This window comes from Mustela putorius, unplaced genomic scaffold (assembly GCF_011764305.1).
Source record: "Mustela putorius furo isolate JIRA1106 unplaced genomic scaffold, ASM1176430v1.1 tig00003972_pilon_pilon_pilon, whole genome shotgun sequence".
Lineage (NCBI taxonomy): Eukaryota > Metazoa > Chordata > Mammalia > Carnivora > Mustelidae > Mustela > Mustela putorius.
Genome location: NW_025422115.1, coordinates 14,247,070 through 14,267,670, shown reverse-complemented (window position 1 = coordinate 14,267,670; position 20,601 = coordinate 14,247,070). Strand labels below are relative to the sequence as shown.

General features: G+C 38.5%; 1 protein-coding gene across 2 annotated transcripts in view; it reads left to right on the top strand.

Annotated features, from left to right (window-relative positions):
- Positions 1-20,601, top strand: part of OCA2 (OCA2 melanosomal transmembrane protein) — a 388,170-nt gene that overhangs the window by 157,965 nt on the left and 209,604 nt on the right. For both annotated transcript variants that reach the window (XM_045070700.1, XM_045070701.1), the window contains 4 exons: positions 1,686-1,833; positions 3,906-3,963; positions 7,404-7,512; positions 15,722-15,849. In XM_045070700.1, coding sequence (XP_044926635.1) covers positions 1,686-1,833; positions 3,906-3,963; positions 7,404-7,512; positions 15,722-15,849 — 443 coding nt within the window. The remainder of the gene's footprint in view (positions 1-1,685; positions 1,834-3,905; positions 3,964-7,403; positions 7,513-15,721; positions 15,850-20,601) is intronic.

The window sequence follows — 20,601 nt, the reverse complement described above, 5'->3', positions numbered from 1 at the left end:
TATCTTCTGTGTAATGTGTTTCAGAGCACTGGAGGAATCACTGGCACTGCAGACTTTTTTTTTTTTTTTTAAAGATTTTATTTATTTATTTGACAGACAGAAATCACAAGTAGGCAGAGAGGCAGGCAGAGAGAGGAGGAAGCAGGCTCCCTGCTGAGCAGAGAGCCCAATGCGGGGCTCGATCCCAGGACCCTGAGATCATGACCCGAGCTGAAGGCAGAGGCTTTAACCCACTGAGCCACCCAGGCGTGATGGCCTCATCTCCCCTTTCCGGTACCTGTGTGGCATTTTTGTCCTTCGTGTTTCAAGAGGCTAGCTTATTCATTTTTCTCCTCCTCCTCCTCCTTTTAATGCTATCTTAACCTCATAGCTTGTTTAATGAGTCATAAGGCTCTCTGAAAAGAAATTATAATTTGTTTTTCTGAAGAGACTTTTGCATTATACCCAAGTTTTAAATTTCTTTATTTTGCAAGCTACAAAGTATCAATATGTACTGAATGAAAGCACATTACATATCTCAGTACTAAAGGGTCTTCCTCTTTGTAAGGCCGATTCTTTGGAGAAAACCATGTGTTAACTGAAATGGTGTTAGTGCTCCTGTCCTTAACCAATTCTCTTGACACACTTTATTTGCAGTCTGTGTCTCTGCCTAGCTTATATACTCCCCCCCACCCAGCGTTTGCAGTAGGTATTTCACCTAGTCTGTGATCAATGCTTGTGTACTGAATAGAGGGGTCTTAAAAGATGGTATTTTCCTAGTCATTGAACCCACATGCTCCTTCACAGTTTAGATAACTACCCTGCCTTGCCTCTGCTTTGAGCTAGTTGTCAAGTGCTCTAGTCCTGCTCAGAAGGGTTTGTCTTTTAATTTCATCTGGAATTCTTGTGATATGTGGTACAGGGCATTGCACATGAGAAGTGATTCATGAACATAACATTATTCCTTATATATTTTTTGGTGGATATTTTGAGAAATTTGTGTAATATCTTTGACTATAAAATAGTGTTTAAGCTTAAATTTTCATAAAAGATTTTGATATTATAGTAGCCAATGAATTGACAATTCATTTCTCTCTACTCTTCTATACCAGAAGATGTCTGAATTCATTGAAGGGTGACATTTGCCTCATTCTATTAATCTGAGCATTTCATAAGGTTGTCTACATCTTTCCACCTGTTTTCTTTCACAGACACAAACTCAGCTTGGAGGCCTGGTCAGGAGGGAGGCATTTCCTACCTCTGCCTCTTACCAGATGTCCTCCTGCTCAGACTACACTCGTATTTCCAATGTTCACTAGATCTATTTCAACAATTATTTCAATGATCTATTTCAACTATTTCAATATCTGGATCTTGGCTGAGAGACCCAAACTTATGGCTGCAAAAAATAATTTCCTGGGGAGGGGGAGATGTTCTTGGGGTCTAGCATGGATATATATATTCAGGAATTTATTCCTCATCCAAATCACATTACTTCACATCCATGGTAATTTTTTAATGTGGGTTTTGTTTCCTGTTCCATTACAATGACACGAATGCTAAGAAGTCACTGCTTAGATTTGGCCCTTGCTATCTGTGCATCATGAGGTATGTGTTTCTGATCTTGGAAGGTGGTGAGGAGAGTGGAATGTCTGCTGGTGTCTGAGGTTGTGGGAGACTCAAGCCTCAGGTTTCCTTTCCTGCAGAACTGAAGCACGAGATCCACGTCTGGCGCCTGACCGCACAGCGCATTAGTCCAGCCAGTCGAGAGGAGACAGCAGTTCGGGGCCTGCTCCTGGGAAAGGTGCAGGCACTGGAGCACCTGCTGGCCCAAAGGCTGCACACCTTCCACAGGTACCAAGCGAGGGCCCTGCTCAGGCTACTTTAGGTTTACAGTGGTGGTTCTCATCTTTATCAGTTGTGCTCAGTGGTTGGAGTGTATCAACAACCTATTTACTACCACCCCCGTGGTGTCCAAATGTCAGAGTATACCATTCAAGTAAGTTAAAATTATGGGTCTTCAGAATACTTCATGGTACTCTAAAACTGTAACTCTATCTTCATGCCAGTGAGCAGGTTTGGAGCACCATACAATGTGTAGTAATTCTCTTGTGGCACATTATTTTATCTAACCCCTGCTTGGATTTCTGGAATGTGTGCTGGTCCTAGCCCTAGTTTAAGGATGAGAAAACTGAGGCTCAGAGAATTTCACTAATTTGTCCAGGATTCTACAGCAAGGAAAGAATGACACCAGGGACTGAATCCACACTCAACTACTACCTGTCACACTTCCACACATAACACGTTGCATAAAAAGAATCAAAAACAAACAAACACAAAGAATAAAAAACAATATAACAAAGGAATCTAACAAAGTACTCTCCCAGTAGTTGATTTTCAGGGATCTCAAAGAATACCTAAGTCTTTCTCAATTCATTTCCTGTCATTTGCTTTTAATCAAAGCTGAGATGTAAAAGATAGCAATGGAGTAGGGAGTTTGTCCACCCCTTAGGGATATTGAAGCTTTATTGCCACGGAGCTGGGAACTGGGTGGAAAGGAGAAATCTGTCAAGGCAAGGGAATTGTGAGTCCTTGTGAATGTAATGTAAATGACCTTGCATGTTGTAGTTTGCTGAAACCAGCCCTGAGTTCTCAGGCTGAAGACAAGCACTGACCCTAGAGGGTCATCCAGTATTGCAATCTCGCAGCCCGTTCTGTTAGTGTAAGAAAAGGCCACAGGTGAGCCCATGGAGACCTATTCTTTCCAGTGAGGCAGCCCAGGGTGAAGTGTTATCTCAGTTCCATCATAACCCAGTACCCACCTCCACAGGGTGGTGCTGAGGAAGCAGGTCCTGAGGCTTCAGGGAGGCCAGAATTGCAGGGTGGGTCCCAGCTTCAACAACAGGCATGTATCTTAAACGAGAAACTTTGTAAATTAAAGATGCAGGAGTAAATTTCCCTAAATGTATTTAATTCATGGACCTTCAAGCTTCAGCATCCTTTCTCTGCTGTGGGGTATTAAAGATATACTCAGTGCATCTCAGGGTTACACATGTGAAGAATCATGGGGGCCCAGAGGCTCACCAAGCTTCCATCATCTCATCCTGTGTTGATTACAGATAACAAAACTGAGGCCTAGAGAGGCTGGTGGCTTTGCAAGGCCACACAGTCACTGAGGAGCAGATTAGAATGAGGGTGCTGTAAGGGAAGTGTTGGCTTTGCAGGCCTAGTTTTTATATATTCTTTTAAAAAAATGTCCTCAGGGGCATATATTGCATGGAGCACTGGGTGTGGTGCATAATCAAGGAATCTTGGAACACTGAAGAAATAAAATAAAAAGAAATGTCCTCAGGATTTATCTAGGTCTGCTGTGATTTCCTTTAGGGTATGTTCTCACTGTGTGATCAGCCTCCTTTGATATTTATGACACACAAGTGTTCATTAAAACTAAATTCTCCACTGTTCTAATTGATGAAAGTCAACACCAAAACAAGCGGCATTTCTTTTACTATATTTTCTGTTAGTAGTTTAGTTGTAAATATAACATAACCTCATTTGAAAAAATGTTTAGAAATGTAGAAAATGAAAAGAGCTAAAAGTAGCTACTATCATTCCCCTTGTTCACATTTTGGTCAGTGTTCTTCTGATGTTCCCCATGCTCAGGTTTACATGTACACATGCTTGCACACACCTAATCGACATTCCATTCGTTTCCTATATCACTTTTCTTTGGAAATATAGATGATGCATTTTTTTCCCATCCATAAACCCAGCTAGATGTGAACCATTATGTGGCTACATTAGGTATCAGTGGATGGTATCCAGGCCAGCACATCCATACTAGATGTGCTGCTGACTGCTGCCCCGCTGATCTCACTGCTCAATATCACCAGGAAAATAATGAGTCTGTCTTTTTCCTCCCTTAGACAAATATCACAGGAAGATAAAAATTGGGAGACCAATATCCAGGAACTACAAAAAAAGGTATTGTGCTTTCTTTTCTCAGGGATTTCTTTTTTTCAAAAATTAAATTAATTTATTTATTTTCAGAAAAACAGTATTCATTATTTTTTCACCACACCCAGTGCTCCATGCAATCCGTGCCCTCTATAATACCCCAACCTCGCAACCCCCTGCCACTTCAAACCCCTCAGATTGTTTTTCAGAGTCCATTGTCTCTCATGATTCACCTCCCCTTCCAATTTACCCCAACTCCCTTCTCCTCTCTAACATCCCTTGTTCTCCATGATATTTGTTATGCTCCACAAATAAGTGAAACCATATGATAATTGACTCTCTCTGCTTGACTTATTTCACTCAGCATAATCTCTTCCAGTCCCGTCCATGTTGCTACAAAAGTTGGGTATTCATCCTTTCTGATGGAGGCATAATACTCCATAGTGTATATGGACCACATCTTCCTTATCTATTCATCTGTTGAAGGGCATCTTGGTTTTTTCCATAGTTTGGCGACCGTGGCCATTGTTGCTATAAACATTGGGGTACAGATGGCCCTTCTTTTCACGACATCTGTATCTTTGGGGGTAAATACCCAGGAGTGCAATTGCAGGGTCATAGGGAAGTTCTATTTTTAATTTCTTGAGGAATCTCCACACTGTTCTCCAAAGAGGCTGCACCAACATGCATTCCCATTAACAGTGTAAGAGGGTTCCCCTTTCTCTACATCCTCTCCAACACATGTTGTTTCCTGTTTTGTTAATTTTGGCCATTCTAACTGGTGTAAGTTGATATCTCAATGTGGTTTTAATTTGAATCTCCCTGATGGCTAGTGATGATGAACATTTTTTCATGTGTCTGATAGCCATTTGTATGTCTTGTTTGGAGAATTCTCAGGGATTTCTGATTCACCTCTAGCTTCACATGGAGTTAAAACTGAAAGCGATTTCTCCTTTTATTCCTGTGGTTGTACACAAGACATAAGTTATTTCTAGGAGTTAATAGGGAAAATCATTTTCCTGTCATGGTAGGCTTATTTTTCCCAGAAATCGAAAAGTTACCATTTTTTATATTTCCTTTGAGATAGGGTGGCCCTTTCTATGGTTAATGTAGCTGCAGAGAAAGTTGGCTGGGTGCCTCTGGCTCTTGCAGTTCTTCTTGATCCTAAAAGGGAAATCTTGAGGCTCCCATTGTATAGATAAGGAGGTGGAGGCAGAGACAGGTAAGGAATGCTGTGTGAGATGGAGAAGTATTAGGGACAGAGATGGAGTGTGTGTGTATGTCCTGTCATATCGCTCTCATTTCTGGTGGGCACACATAGTACCCCTTATCTAGCCTAGAGAACTCTGCTCCAGGTCTGCTGGGAGACATTTTTATCTTTGTGAACTTTCAAATCCAGGTAGTTTCTTTCCTGAGAGGGAGGGAGAGTGCCAACTTTCTAATTATGATAAGAACATCGTTTCTCTTTCTAAAGGAAGTTTAGACATCGGGTTCCTGGTAGGTAATGTGTCTCTTCCCAGTCTCTGTCCCCTTGAAATGGTTAGGGTTAGGAGAAAAGGGTGTGACTTTGACACTTTTATGGGCCACAGGTTTATGCAGACCCTTACTGCTTTGCAGTCATGTAATGCTGGCTGTGAGTTAGGGAAGAGACTGTGTACCTCTCTGTGTACCTGGTGAATGAAGATTGAGGAGAGATGGAAGGGCCAAGCAAGGAGTTTGTATTGAATCTAGGAGTTCTTAACTGTGGTAGCTCCAGATAGCCAAAGGAGAAACTTTGATAGACACCTGAAATAACAGATGAGTACAGACTACTTGTACCAGCCAAGTGATGCTGGAATGTTTTTTGACCTGCCTGCTCCCTCCATTTCCAATTCTGTAACTGCCAATGGTCATACCTATTTTCTATGATTAACATGACTGCAAGAAGGTTTGTAGTGTCCCTCCTCACAACTGGTAGATGCCATGCCCTTTTCCTCAAAATTCACCATCACAGACTCAGATAGCAAAACTGTCCTTCCTTAGGGGTGGGAAGGGGAAGATGAGTTGGCTTGTGGCCAGTTGGGCCACATGTTTTGGCAGTAGGTAAGAAAGGAAACATATACTCAGGAGGTAGCCCATGTAATCTGTGAACAGAGGGTCAGGGGCTGCAGCTAGAGCCAGTGCAACAGGGAGGAATATACTTGTGGTTTTCATGGCAGCAGCTCTAATTGCATGACCAGAGAAATCCAGAGAGAAAATCTATACCTATATGCAGATCTCTCTTATCTCTATATACCTGTACCATCTATCTCTATCTCTGTCTCTAACTATCTAGTATCTATCTCTGTCTCTATATCCATACTTATGTTTATATCTATACTATATTTAATAGACAGAAAGGCAGATATGCTGGTGGGACCACACTTAAGAGAGTACATGACACCATTGTCAGTTCACATGGTGGAGCATGATTCACACGAGGGCCTGGTTGGGCGGGGTAGGACAACTCAGTGCCCATCTGCACAGGTTTTGTGGGAACTTGCTCTGTTACCCAGCTCCACATGGCAGTGATCCAGAGCATAGCACCCTCTGGGGATCTTGCCCATCTTGCCATGTGGTTCAAGCCCACTGGAAGGTTTGTACCTCTGAGTTAATGAAGGTACTATAGAACCTTCTGTCACCACCCCTCACCCCTGAAAATGTGTCAGGCTCCCACAGATGTTATCTTGGTGAATAGGATACTGCCAAGTGCCTTCCAGGGTCCCTGTGAACATGAAAGGATATAGTAATAATGTTCAGCAGGAGTCACGTTATTGCAAGAACATGTTAATCTCAATGCTACCATGAGCAGGAATTTGTGTAGTAGGAGGAAAGTTGAATTAAAAGATTTGAGCAAGTAACACCTGTGGAAATGCATGGTCAGTACCCTGGAAGTTACATGTTGTTTCTCCAGGGATTTTCCCAACATCTCACCTAATGCTCATGGTGGGACTGGGAGCGTTTTCTGCATCATATTGAGAAGATATTTAATCAAGTATTTTATAAAAGGATTATGCTATATATATATATTTAACGCTTTTATTCACTTATGTGAGAGAGAGCAAGAGAGAGAGCAAGCATGAGTAGGGAGAAGGGGCAGAGGGAGAGGGAGACACGGACTCCCCACTGAGCAAGGAGTCCAATGCGGGGCTTGATCCTAGGACCGGGAGCTGAAGACAGACCTTAATGGACTGAACCATACAGGCACCCTATGTACTATATTTTAAATTTATTGTGTTTATTTTTTTACAAAAATTTTGAATGTTATAATCCCAAATCTGTACAATCTTCCTTATAATGCATTACCTTATAATCTTTGAATTTCAAGATGTTATATTTTTCATCTTGAGAAATTTGTAGTGATTTGAGTCACGTAGGATGATGGACACATTGCAGGAAACAGAAGAGAGTAAAACCCAGTAAATGAATTCTGTTTTCCTCTCTCACAGCACAGGATATCAGACAAGATTCTGCTCACCAAATGCCTGATGGTGTTGGGATTTGTTATCTTCATGTTCTTTCTCAATTCCTTTGTCTCTGGTGTTCATCTTGATCTTGGTGAGTCTAACTTTTTGTTACATTTTGCTGATAGGTTCTGCATGCTATCTCAGTCTGCAAGGGGAGATTTCAAAGCTTGTTCCTAGACATTGGTGAGGAGGGCTGATGTGGAGTGTGGCCAACCTTTGATGGAAAGAAGGAAACCTTTATCTACTACCTCTCTTTTTGTTTTCTGGAAGAAAGGGAGAGGGGAAAAGAGAGGGAGAAAGGGAGAGAGAGGTGCATTTCCAGCTTTTAGTGTCTCAGTGCATGGTCCTCAGCCCTTCTAGGGTTTAATGTTAGAAGAAACAGAGTAGTTATTATAATCTCTCTCAAATTTGATAACCAGATCTTTAAAATGTTGCTTAAGAAGAACCCCCAGAAAAAACAGGAGGTCCCATCAGCAAGGCCACAATCTTGCAGTTTGTGCAACTTGACATGAGGATTAAATGAAGAACTGAAAAGGCCAGAGGAGTGAAAGAGATCTACAAAACTTTTTTCCCCTATGGTGCATCCATTTTCCCCACAGAGAACCCTTTCTCCTGCCCTCTCCCATACGTTTCCTTTCTCTTACTTTCTCGTTGCTATGGCTCTCACTTTCCACTTTCTCAAGCCCTTTGTTGAGGTTGCATAGCTTGTTCCCACCTGAGACATGCCTGTCTTGCAGATTGAGCTCACCACATATCTTGTTAACTCCAGCATCCTTCCACTCTTCATCAGTATTTTCCACATTCCTTAGGTTTTTATCACCTATTTAACCATTATTCTATTGATGTTATTACTTAAAACAAAACCCAAACCACTTCCAAAATGAACCTCACATGAACTTATAGATTTATGAGAAAGATAAATTTAAAATCCTTTCCAGGAATATTTTCTTTATAACCAAAAGTTTCATTGTTTTTCTTCAAAAGGAAGCTCTGTTAAGATAATTTGGGGTGCCAGGTGGCTTATTTGGTTAAGCCTCTGCCTTCTGCTCAGGTCATGATCTCGGGGTCCTGGGATCAAGCCCCACATTAGGCTCCCTGCTTAAGCAGGAAGCCTGCTACCCTCTCTCTCTCTGCCTGCTGCTCTGCCTACTTGTGATATCTCTCTGTCAAATAAATAAATAAAACCTTTTTAAAAAAGATAATTTAAATATCTTTTTATAAAAAATTTGATTTACTACAGCATTTGAAGACTATAATTTCTATAGAAAGCAAAGCCTCTTAACTTTGTAAAATAGATGGCTAACGTGAGCAAGTTTCAGTTATTCACACCATGGCATTGCTCCTTTGGATCTAGGCTACCATCAGAAATCTTTAGACTGTAGATTAATTTCCCTTTTCTGTCTCATGTAGAAAAAGATATTGCTAGAGTCTTATATATAGTACATGATATACATGCTTTTGACTGGGTGTCCAAATTTATATCATGTATTTTGAACCTCTCAGAATTTATTTCCTTAAATAATCTCAAGTCCAATATCCCTGGCAGCGTGGACTGGGTTCTTTTTTTTTTTAAATTTTTTATTTTTTATAAACATATATTTTTATCCCCAAGGGTACAGGTCTGTGAATCACCAGGTTTACACACTTCACAGCACTCACCAAAGCACATACCCTCCCCAATGTCCATAATCCCACCTCCCCTTCTCCGAACCCCCCTCCCCCCAGCAACCCTCAGTTTGTTTTGTGAGATTAAGAGTCACTTATGGTTTGTCTCCCTCCCAATCCCAGGACTGGGTTCTAAGCTGATAAATGTTCTTTATCCACAATTGAGAGCCAATCCACATAGAATCCTGATGTAATAAAGAATGCCAAATCTAGACTGGTAAAAATGTCATGAATTTTAATTGTATTTGGTGTATTACATCTAGAAATTATTGTTGCAATGTAATTATTGTAAATCACAGTACAGACATAATGGAATTTTAGCATTATAAAACCTTAAGAGGTGATCACCACTGATAATTAAGCAAATACAATTAAGCAAGTACAAAACTGGGCAAAGGAGTTCCATTAGGTAATTCTTTTGGGTTTTTAAATAATATTTTGTTTCTAATTTTATTTGAGATCACACTTAAAGAACATAGTATGCATTTTAAGGAGTAAAAAATATATGAAGTTTGCATGTTTTTTTTTTTTTTTAAGATTTTGGCTCTGAACACTGTACAAAAAAAAGTACTTTAAAAATTTAGTCATGTATTTAACTATATGGATTTAAAAAAATCTCAATTGCTGCAAAACATTTTATTTTAGCCTGAGAAGTTGACACTTTTTACTAAGATGTTAAATCTCTTCTTGTGTGGTTGTTTCATGTAATCAAAGGACTTCTTTTTTGCTTTTAAATCTTATGTTTTCAGTTAGGTTTTGTGAAGGGAAGGATTTTATCTGGGGATCCCGGAATACGTAACTCATATATTTGCAATCATCATGTTGAAAGTTAGCTTGACTAGAAGAAAAGTTCAATTAGCATCTGTTTTAAATGGAGTGCAGTTTCCTTAGAGTTACAGTAACCCAGCTGATGGGAACAGGAACAAAACTGTTGCAAGATCTTCCCAGGGCTTCAGTCAGTATGTGTGACCATTTGTTTTTGGTGAACTGCTGTTTTGAATGTGATGTGCTGTGTAAGTTGAGCATAATACAATATGATGTCATATAAAATGAGGTGATGTCACATCACACAATGTACATCATGAAAAATGACATTACATAAAACAGCATGATATCGCATGATAAACTGGTGTCATATAGCACTGTGTACAATGTGACATAACATAATTACACTGTGGCATCATTTAACCTCAGGTCATGCCATGTAACAAAACATAGTATCATACAATACATTCCTTCATTTAAACATCATAACCAAACACAGCATTAACTTCTCTTTTTCATTTTATTTTTTAAGATGCCATAGAGAAAAATTGACTTTCCTTTTGGTACAAAATTTTATGAATTCTAACAAGGATGTAAATTTATGTAACCACCATAATTGGAATATAGAACAGTTCCATCGCCCCCCAAAACTTCAGTGTTACCATTTTGTAGCAGCAACTCCTGATTTGTTCTCTATCCCTATAGTTTTGTCTTTCAGAGGATGTCTGTCTAACAAATGTAATAAGACTCTACGCAACCTTTGGGATTGGCTTTTCTCACACAGCATAAAACCTTTCAAAATCATCCAAGTTGCTCTGTGTATCAATAGTTCATTCCTTCTGTTGCTCAGTAGTCTTCTGTGGTATGGATATATTTTGTTTATCCATTTACCCATTGAAGGACATTTGGATTGTTTCTAGTGTTTGATGATTGTAAGTAGAGCTATTCCAAACATTCATGTACATGGTGTTTTGTGAACTTAAGTTTTCACTTCTATTGGGTAAATCACCCAAGTATGGGACTGCTGGGTCATATGGTTGAGTGTATCTTTAACTTTAAAAGAAATTGCTGCACCATTTTCCATGCTGTAGGACTTCATGTTCCCATACCCTGGGAGCTCCAACTATTCCACATCTTTGGCATGGTTAGACACTCACCCCTGGCATTCCAAGCACCTTAGATCAAGAACTCACATGTTATTCCAATCATTTGTTTGTGTCTCTGTCCCCTAATATCCCCCTTGCCCCAGCTAGACTCAAGGGCATGGTTCATGTCTGCTAAAATTTTCTCTCCTGTGCCTTGTATAAATGCCCTATACATTAATAGATAGAAGTTATAGGGTCATAGAATGCATGAACAAACTTCTTATTGATTCTCAAGATTCCAACTTAATTATGAAAATATTAGATCTGGCTGACTTGATCTAGGTTCTCTAGAGAACAAAGCCTAGGCAAAGGCTTGTGTGGGCTTTTTTATTGGGAAGTATGATTCCAGGGAAGAGAAGTGAAAGATAGGGAGGCAGAGTAGTATCAGGAGTATGTGATAATCACTACAGCTGTGGAAACATGAAAGCAGAATAGTGAGGAAAGCAAGCCAAAACAAGACTGCATCATTATATGGCCGCTGATGTGGGTCACTGGTGTCTCTATCTCATAGGACTGGCTGAGAAGAAGTATAGAATATGTCTCAGGTCTGTCCAAGGGGCTTCACTACCCATTGGTTTGAGTTCCTTATTATGGAAGGCTAACTTGCCCATGTATACAGCTGATATGTGCATGAAGGTCAAGCAGCAGAAAGGCTACAGTTGGGAAGCAGATGCATGGATTCAGGGACAGTCTCGGTCAGAGTCCATCTTTATAAGGATGTTGCACAGAGCTGGTTACTGCCACAGAATTTAAGTAAGAGACAGGAGAACTTAGAGGGACCCAGAGGAGCAAGAGGTGCTACAATAGTGAAGAAAGAAAAGGGCCCGGATTACAATTTATGTAATAAAATAAAAAAGTAATATAATACATAATATAGTAAATAATAAATAATAATAAAAAAGCTTGGATTTAATGCTGAAGGGGAGAATGGGCAGAGGAGGAATGTCCAAGGCCGGCAGTTCCCACACCCTCCAGGCAGAGAGCTGAGGGGTCTTGTTGTAGAAGTCCAGGAGTTTGTTCCCTCCTTGGAGCCCCAGCACCTGCCTGTCTACACTTCATTGGGGTTGTCCTGGTCAGCGTAGATGAGGAAGCCTGTGAAGAGGCTGTCAGTCCAGTAAGCGTCATAGAAAAGCCTGTTCTGCTCTGAGTAAAGATCTGCAGCCAGACCTTGTCACTCTGCTTCAGAGCCAGGATGGTGGAGCCCGAGGCCACATCGTGGTTGCCCGTGTTGGCTTCGAAGGTCCGGATGTGGTACTGGCCGTTGTGCACCTGGCCATCGGCCAGCGTGATGTCGTAGGTGAAGTAGTAGATTCCTGGCATGTGCATCTGGCAAACAGAAGTTCCCCAATGTGCAAGGATCTTTATCTCACAACATTCGCTAGAATTAATTCTAGTCTGCTCAGCTGTTACACATAGGTCCTTAGTCCCTACAGGAAACTCTTGCTACCAGACACATTTCAAAATTCTGATATCTTTGTTTGTATTTTACAAAGACATTTCAGTGTACATACTGAATTGTATATAATGTAACATCCCCAAGAGGTCCAGAGCCAGCATCTTGCTATCTAAGCATTAATATTTCTGCAGTGAAAGATGAATATTTATATAGGGTAGGATAAATTAAGACCATAAATTGCCTCATTTTAGTTCAAATCAGGTTTTATTGAATTTGGACATAAAACTTAAACAACGTTTTTGTTTTTTCTGAACTTTAGGATTTCAGAATTGTGGATAATTGATTAGGAAACTATAAGAATCAGTGAACCAGCTTTAAAATGTTGTCTTTGACCTTATGATTTATAACTTTGATCAGCGGTTTCCTAGGTCTCCTCTTTGATAATTAGTTTAGAATGTCTCCCAAGTTCTCTCACAATATGTTTGATTAGATTTCAGTTTTGGAGGTTTTTCTATAGTTATTTCCTGATTATGGTTTTAAAATTGCTAGTGTTCTCATTGTCCCTTGGTGTCCTATTGTTCAATAGTTTTATTGTCCTTGTTTAAGTATTTTTAAACTACCAATAAGGCAACTTACTTGATCAGTCTTGAGCAAAATAAAGATTATTGAAGGATACTGGGCTCAGCTGGCAGACTGGGCAGACTCAGGAAAAAGAAAGGCATCCAGACAAAAGGCATGCTCCTGATTCCCAAACACTTTCCATTCTCTTCTCATAGCCTGGTGCTCCTCCATGCACCATTTTCTCATCTTTTCTCTGTTCACAGCAAAATAGAGATGATCTCATTTCTTTCCTGATCTGTAGAATCTCACTTTCAGCAATGCAGAGAGAAAAAGTTATTTTGAATCCCAGATTCCCTGGTGAAGAGTCTGATTGGCCGAGATTGTGTTAACGTCCTTTTCAAACCTAGAAATTACGACCAGGACAGGGGTCACATGTTTTATACGGGAGGGACTGGAGGTAAAGTTCTTAGAGGAAAGGGGTCATTATGAGCTAGATAGACATCTCCAAAGTTTCCTAGAATCTTTATCAGGTACTCTGACATCTGGTAGGTAATTCATTTCAATTACATCATTCATTAATTCAGTCATCCATTCAAGCATTTGTACAACAAATGCAAGCAGTTGTGTAGGGGCTGGATATAGTGTAGAACATAAAAACTCTTATCACTGCTCTCACTGGTCTCCCATTAGAGAAAGGAGGTCTATATTGATTCACATAAGGTGCAGTGAGAACTACACAGCTAATTAAGACACAGATCTTCAGAGCTCTCACCGTTTGTTGCAGAGGCAGGGCAAGGGTACCAAGTTATAAAACCAAATGTGATCACTTCCATAATCCAGGGACAGATGAACTATTATTGCTGTCAGAATTAAAGAGAGCTAGAAATAGGAGGGTTCAGGAAATGGAATAGGAGAAAGAGGAAGAAAGAAAGGGAGAAGCAGGAAAAGGAAGAGTTGGAAGAGATCACATCCAACTGAAAAGGCAAGGAAATGCCTCTTGGAGGAGGCAGCAATTGTCATGGGCTTTGATAACAAGAATATGGAATCGATTCTCTAATTTCCCTTTCTGTATTTTCATTGTTAGTGTATAAGAAAGCCACTGATTTCTGTACATTGACTTTGTATCCTGCCACGTTGCTGAATTGCTGTATGAGTTCTAGTAGTTTGTGGGTGGAGTCTTTTGGGTTTTCCATATAAAGAATCATGTCATCTGTGAAGAGAGTTTGACTTCTTCATTACCAATTTGGATACCTTTTATTTCTCCTTGTTGTCTGATTGCTGTTGCTAGGACTTTTAATACTATGTTGAACAAGAGTGGTGAGAGTGGGCATCCTTGTTGTGTTCCTGATCAGAATGGGAAGGCTGCAAGCTTTTTCCCATTGAGGATGATACTTGCTGTGGGTCTTTCATAGATAGATTTTATGAAGTTCAGGAATGTTCCCTCTATCCCTATACTTTGAAGCGTTTTATCAGGAACGGATGCTGGATTTTGTCAAATGCTTTTTCTGCATCAATTGAGAGGACCATGTGGTTCTTCTCTCTTCTCTTATTAATTTGTTCTATCACATTGATTGATTTGCGAATGTTGAACCATCCTTGTAGTCCAGGGATGAATCCCACTGGTCATGGTGGATAATCTTTTTAATGTGCTGTTGGATCCTGTTTGCTAGGATCTTGTTGAGAATCTTAGCATCCATATTAGACACTTCTCCAATGAAGAAATACAAATAGCTATCAGACACATGAAAAATGTTCATCATCACTAGCCATCAGGGAGATCCAAATTAAAACCACATTGGTATATCACCTTACACCAGTTAGAATGGCCAAAATTAACAAGACAGGAAACAACATGTGTTGGAAGGGATGTGGAGAAAGGGGAACCTTCTTCCACTGTTGTTGGGAATGAAAGTTGGTGCAGCCTCTTTGGAGAACAGTGTGGAGATTCCTCAAGAAATTAAAAATAGTACTTCCCTATAACCCTGCAATTGCACTCCTGGGTATTTACCCCAAAGATACAGATGTCATGAAAAGAAGGGCCATCTGTACCCCAATGTTTATAGCAACAATGGCCACGGTCACCAAACTGTGGAAAGAACAAAGATGCCCTTCAATGGACGAATGGATAACGAAAATGTGGTCCATATACACTATGGAGTATTATGCCTCCATCAGAAAGGATGAATACGCAACTTTGTAGCAACATGGACGGGGCTGGAAGAGATTATGCTGAGTGAAATAAGTCAAGCAGAGAGAGTCAATTATCATATGGTTTCACTTATTTGTGGAGCATAACAAAAAGCATGGAGGACATGGGGAGTTAGAGACGAGAAGAGAGTTGGGGGAAATTGGAAGGGGAGGTGAATCATGAGAGACTATGGACTCTGAAAAACAATTTGAGGGGTTTGAAGTGGCGGGGGCAGTGGAAGGTTGGGATACCAGGTGGTGGGTATTATAGAGGGCACGGATTGCATGAAGCACTGGGTGTGGTGCAAAAATAATGATACTGTTATGCTGAAAATAAATTTTAAAAAAAATGAATACAGACCTTAGTAAACTGCTGAGGGTCGTGAATGTTTTCATTATTTTGATTGTATTAGTGGTTTTGTGGGTATATACATTAACCAAAATATAAATTGTACATTTTGAATATGTTCAGCTTGCAGAATATAAATTTTCTTCAACAACAAAGAAAATAATCAGAAAATACAAATTCAGTGTATTAAAACTGAACCCCATCTATGTCTATATGTCCACTTGTTTTTCAGGGTGGATTGCTATTCTGGGTGCCATCTGGTTATTAATTTTAGCTGATATTCATGATTTTGAGATCATTCTACACCGAGTGGAATGGGCAACTCTTCTGTTCTTCGCAGCACTCTTTGTTTTGATGGAGGTAAGACTTTAGAACATTTGCACATTTGCAATGTAATCTTTTACCTGACTTTTATATTTCATATTTTATTGAGTGAATAAAAAAAAAACCAAGTCTATAACTTTCCACATATTCACCAATGAGAAAGTGATGGATTTCGTAATTAGAGTATTTTAAGTTAAACCAGCTTTTATCTCAGCCATCTAAATATTTCTGATGAAACTGTTTATTTAGTTGCTTTTTAAAAATTATCTTTGTGGCTTGTAAACTTGTTTGAATTTCATTTGCTATAAAGTAGAATTTGCTGTAAGTTGTGTTTTGAGCTGAATGACTTGTTACAGAAAATTGGCAGGGTAATATTATCTTGATGATCAATTTACTTTGTGTAATACTTAAGTAAATATTTTATGCTATCATGGAAAAGACTACATCAAAGAAAAGAGTGAATAATATGTTTTGTTTTAGTTATAGTTATTGTTACAAAATTTATTAAAATATTATTCACATTATTGTTCGGTCTTGAGACTTGATTTATGAACTCAAATGCAAGGTTTGATGATGTAGAAAAATACTACTCCCTAAAAGATATCATCAAGCACAACAAATACCTCACATTAATTACCTTAACTTGCTGATGACAGACACATGCAGTTCTATTTCCTCTCTGGATTAAAACTTTCACATTCCCCACCCAACCCATTGTCTTTAAAACAGGTCCCTTGAATTTTTGTAATTGTGTCTTTACTCATAATGATTGTGTGAATGTAATCAAGTGATTCCTTTAGTCCCTTCAGATCTCTCAGGGAGTTGTGAATTATATTCAAGGTCTTTGGTTTTCTACTCAGAAACTTCACCTTTTTTCTTCTGGGGATTCTTCCAACACTAGACTCATAGAATATGGAGGGGAAATTTCTGGTTACTGTTTTCATGACTGGACTTTGAAAGTCTCTGCCTTGATTACATGTTTACTCCAGGTATATATTGCTATCTCATCTAGGTTTGGGGCATATTTTTCCTAGTTTCATATTTCACTTTGTTTCAATGAAATAAACAATGGGATTTTAAAAACAACTTTGTTGAGATGTAGGTTACATATCATGAAATTCACCTATGGTAAGTTTATAATTCAATGATTTTTAATAAATTCAGAACATTTTCGTCATCCAAAAAGATCCTGTATATCTTTTACAATTCTAGCTCCCAACTCCAGCTTTAGGCATCTACTAATGTTTCTATTTATTTGTCCTTCCTGTACATTTTATCTATAAGAATCATATACTGTATAGCCTTTTTGTCTGATTTCTTTAATTAGAATAATGATAGTAATGTTCATGCCATTATATGTATCTTTATCTCATTTTTTATTACTGAATAGTAATCCACTATGTGCATATACTATATTTATTTACCCAGTCACCATTTGATGAATATTTGTATTATTTCCAATTTTGAATTTTATGAATATTACTTTCAGAAACATTTGTGTATAAGTCTTTGTGTGGAAATATATTTTCATTTCTTTGAGGTAGATGTTAGGCTTTATCATAAGTTTAGCTTCTTAAAAAACAGACAAAATGTTTGCCACTGTGGCTGCACCATTTTATATTCTCACCAGTAATGAAATAGGATTCCAGTGTCTCTACATTCTCACTATCACCTATTGGCTTTCATTTTGATTATTAGACATTCTGTATGTATGAAGTGGTATCTCATTGTGATATTCAACATCATGTTATTAGTCATTTTTATATGTTTGGCAAATTTCTATTCAAGACTTCTCACTACTTTTTATTTGGGTTTTTTCTTTTTTGAGTCATAATAGTCCTTTATATATTAATCTTTCACTAAATATGTGATTTGATTCTGACTGTACATTTCCATGATATAGAAATACAATTATTAATAATTTTTATATTAATGTTGTATCCTGTGACCTTGTTGAACTAATTTATTATTGTAGTAGTCATTTTTGGATTCCTTATAATTTTCTTTCATATCATTTGCTAATAAAAACATTCTTCTTTTTCTAATCTGGGTGCCTCTAACTAGTTCACAGTCTCTCCCTTCCTCTCTTTCCCATTCTTTTCCTCTTGTCTTGTTATCTAGAACTTCCAGTTTACTGTTGGATAAAAGTGGTAAGCACTGACATCCATCTTGAGTTTAGGGGCAAAGCATTTTCACTATTATGTGTAATGGCTGTTCAGGGTTTTCTTTCTTTTAACTTAATTTAATTTTATTTTTTTCAGTGTTCCAAGGTTGATTGTTTATGCACCACACCCAGTGTTCCATGCAATGTGTGCCCTCCTTAATAAAAGTTCCAATACATCCCTGGTTGGTTTTAAATTTTTATCAGAAATGAATATTGGATTTTGAAAAATCCTTGTCTCTATCTAGTGATATGACCATGTGATTTTTATCCTTAATTCAATTAATTTGAATCAACTAATATGGTATATTACATTAATGGATTTTCAGATGTCAATCTACTTTATATTCTTAGAATAAATCTCACTTGGTCATGGTGTATAAAAAATTGTTGAATTTAGTTTGTATGTTCATGATGGATATTAGTCTGTATTATTATTTTTATGTGATGTCTCTGGCTTTGGTATCAGCATAATACTGAATGAGTACAATAGAATAAGTTGAGAAGTGTTCTTTGGGAGTGTTTGTGAAGGATTTGTTTTATTTTATTTTTATATTTATTTTTATTTATTTTTTTAGCGCTTTCAGCAATGAAGTATTTATTTATTTAATTCTTAAAAATTCTATTTATTTATTTATTGATTGATTGATTGACTTTCAGAAAAACAGTATTCATTATTTTTCACCACACCCAGTGCTCCATGCAATCTGTGCCCTCTATAATACCCACCACCTGGTACCCCAACCTCCCACCTCCCCGCCACTTCAAACCCTTCAGATTGTTTTTCATAGTCTCTTGTGATTCAACTCCCCTTCCAATTGACCCCAACTCCCTTCTTCTCTCTAACACCCCTTGTCCTCCATGCTATTTGTTATGCTCCACAAATAATTGAAACCATATGATAATTGACTCTCTCTGCTTGACTTATTTCACTCAGCATAATCTCTTCCAGCCCTGTCCATGTTGCTACAAAAGTTGCATATTCATCCTTTCTGATGGAGGCATAATACTTTAGAGTGTATATGCACCACATTTTCGTTACCCATTCATCCATTGAAGGGCATCTTGGTTCTTTCCACAGTTTGGTGACTGTGGCCATTGTTGCTATAAACATTGGGGTACAGATGGCCCCTTTTTCACGACATCTGTATCTTTGGGGTAAATACCCAGGAGTGCAATGGCAGGGTCATAGGGAAGCTCTATTTTTAATTTCTTGAGGAATCTCCACACTGTTCTCCAAAGAGACTGCACCAACTTTCATTCCCACCAACAGTGGAAGAGGGTTCCCCTTTCTCCACATCCTCTCCAACACATGTTGTTTCCTGTCTTGCTAATTTTGGCCATTCTAACTTGAATCTCCCTGAGGGCTAATGATGATGAACATTTTTTCATGTGTCTGACAGCCATTTGTATATCTTTATTGGAGAAGTGTCTGTCCATATCTTCTGCCCATTTTTTGATATGTTTGCCTGTTTCGTGTGTGTTGAGTTTGAGGAGTTCATTATAGATCCTGGATATCAACCTTTTGTCTGTACTGTCATTTGCAAATATCTTCTCCCATTACGTGGGTTGCCTCTTTGTTTTTTTTTTTTTTTTATTGTTTCCTTTGCTGTGCAGAAACTTTTGATCTTGATGAAGTCCCAAAAGTTTATGTTCGCTTTTGTTTCCTTTGCCTTTGGAGACATATCTTGAAAGAAGTTGCTGTGGCTGATATCGAAGGGATTACTGCCTATGTTCTCTTCTAGGATTCTGATGGATTCCTGTCTCACATTGAGGTCTTTTATCCATTTTGAGTTTATCTTTGTGTATGGTGTAAGAGAATGGTCAAGTTTCATTCTTCTACATATAGCTGTCCAGTTTTCCCAGCACCATTTATTGAAGAGACTGTCTTTTTTCCACTGTATATTTTTTCCTGTTTTGTCGAAGATTAATTGATCATAGAGTTGAGAGTCCATATCTGGGCTCTCTACCCTGTTTCACTGGTCTATGTTTCTGTTTTTATGCCAGTACCATGCTGTCTTGGTGATCACAGTTTTGTAGTAAAGCTTGAAATCAGGTAACGTGATGCCCCCAGGTTTATTTTTGTTTTTCAACATTTCCTTAGCGATTTGCAGTGTCTTCTGATTCCATACAAATTTTAGGATTATTTACTCCAGCTCTTTGAAGAATACTGGTGTAATTTTGAATGGAATAGCATTAAAAGTATAAATTACTCTAAGCAGTGTAGACAATTTAACAATGTTCATTCTTCTGATCCAAGAGCATGCAATAGTCTTCCATCTTTTTGTATCTTCTTCAATTCCTTTCATGAGTGTTCTGTAGTTCCTCGAGTACAGTTCCTTTACCTCTTTGGTTAGGTTTATTCCCAGGTATCTTGTGGTTCTTGGTGCTATAGTAAATGGAATCGATTCTCTAATTTCCCTTTCTGTATTTTCATTGTTAGTGTATAAGAAAGCCACTGATTTCTGTACATTGACTTTGTATCCTGCCATGTTGCTGATTTGCTGTATGAGTTTTAGTAGTTTGTGGGTTGAGTCTTTTGGGTTTTCCATATAAAGAATCATGTCATCTGCAAAGAGAGAGAGTTTGACTTCTTCATTACTAATTTGGATACCTTTTATTTCTCT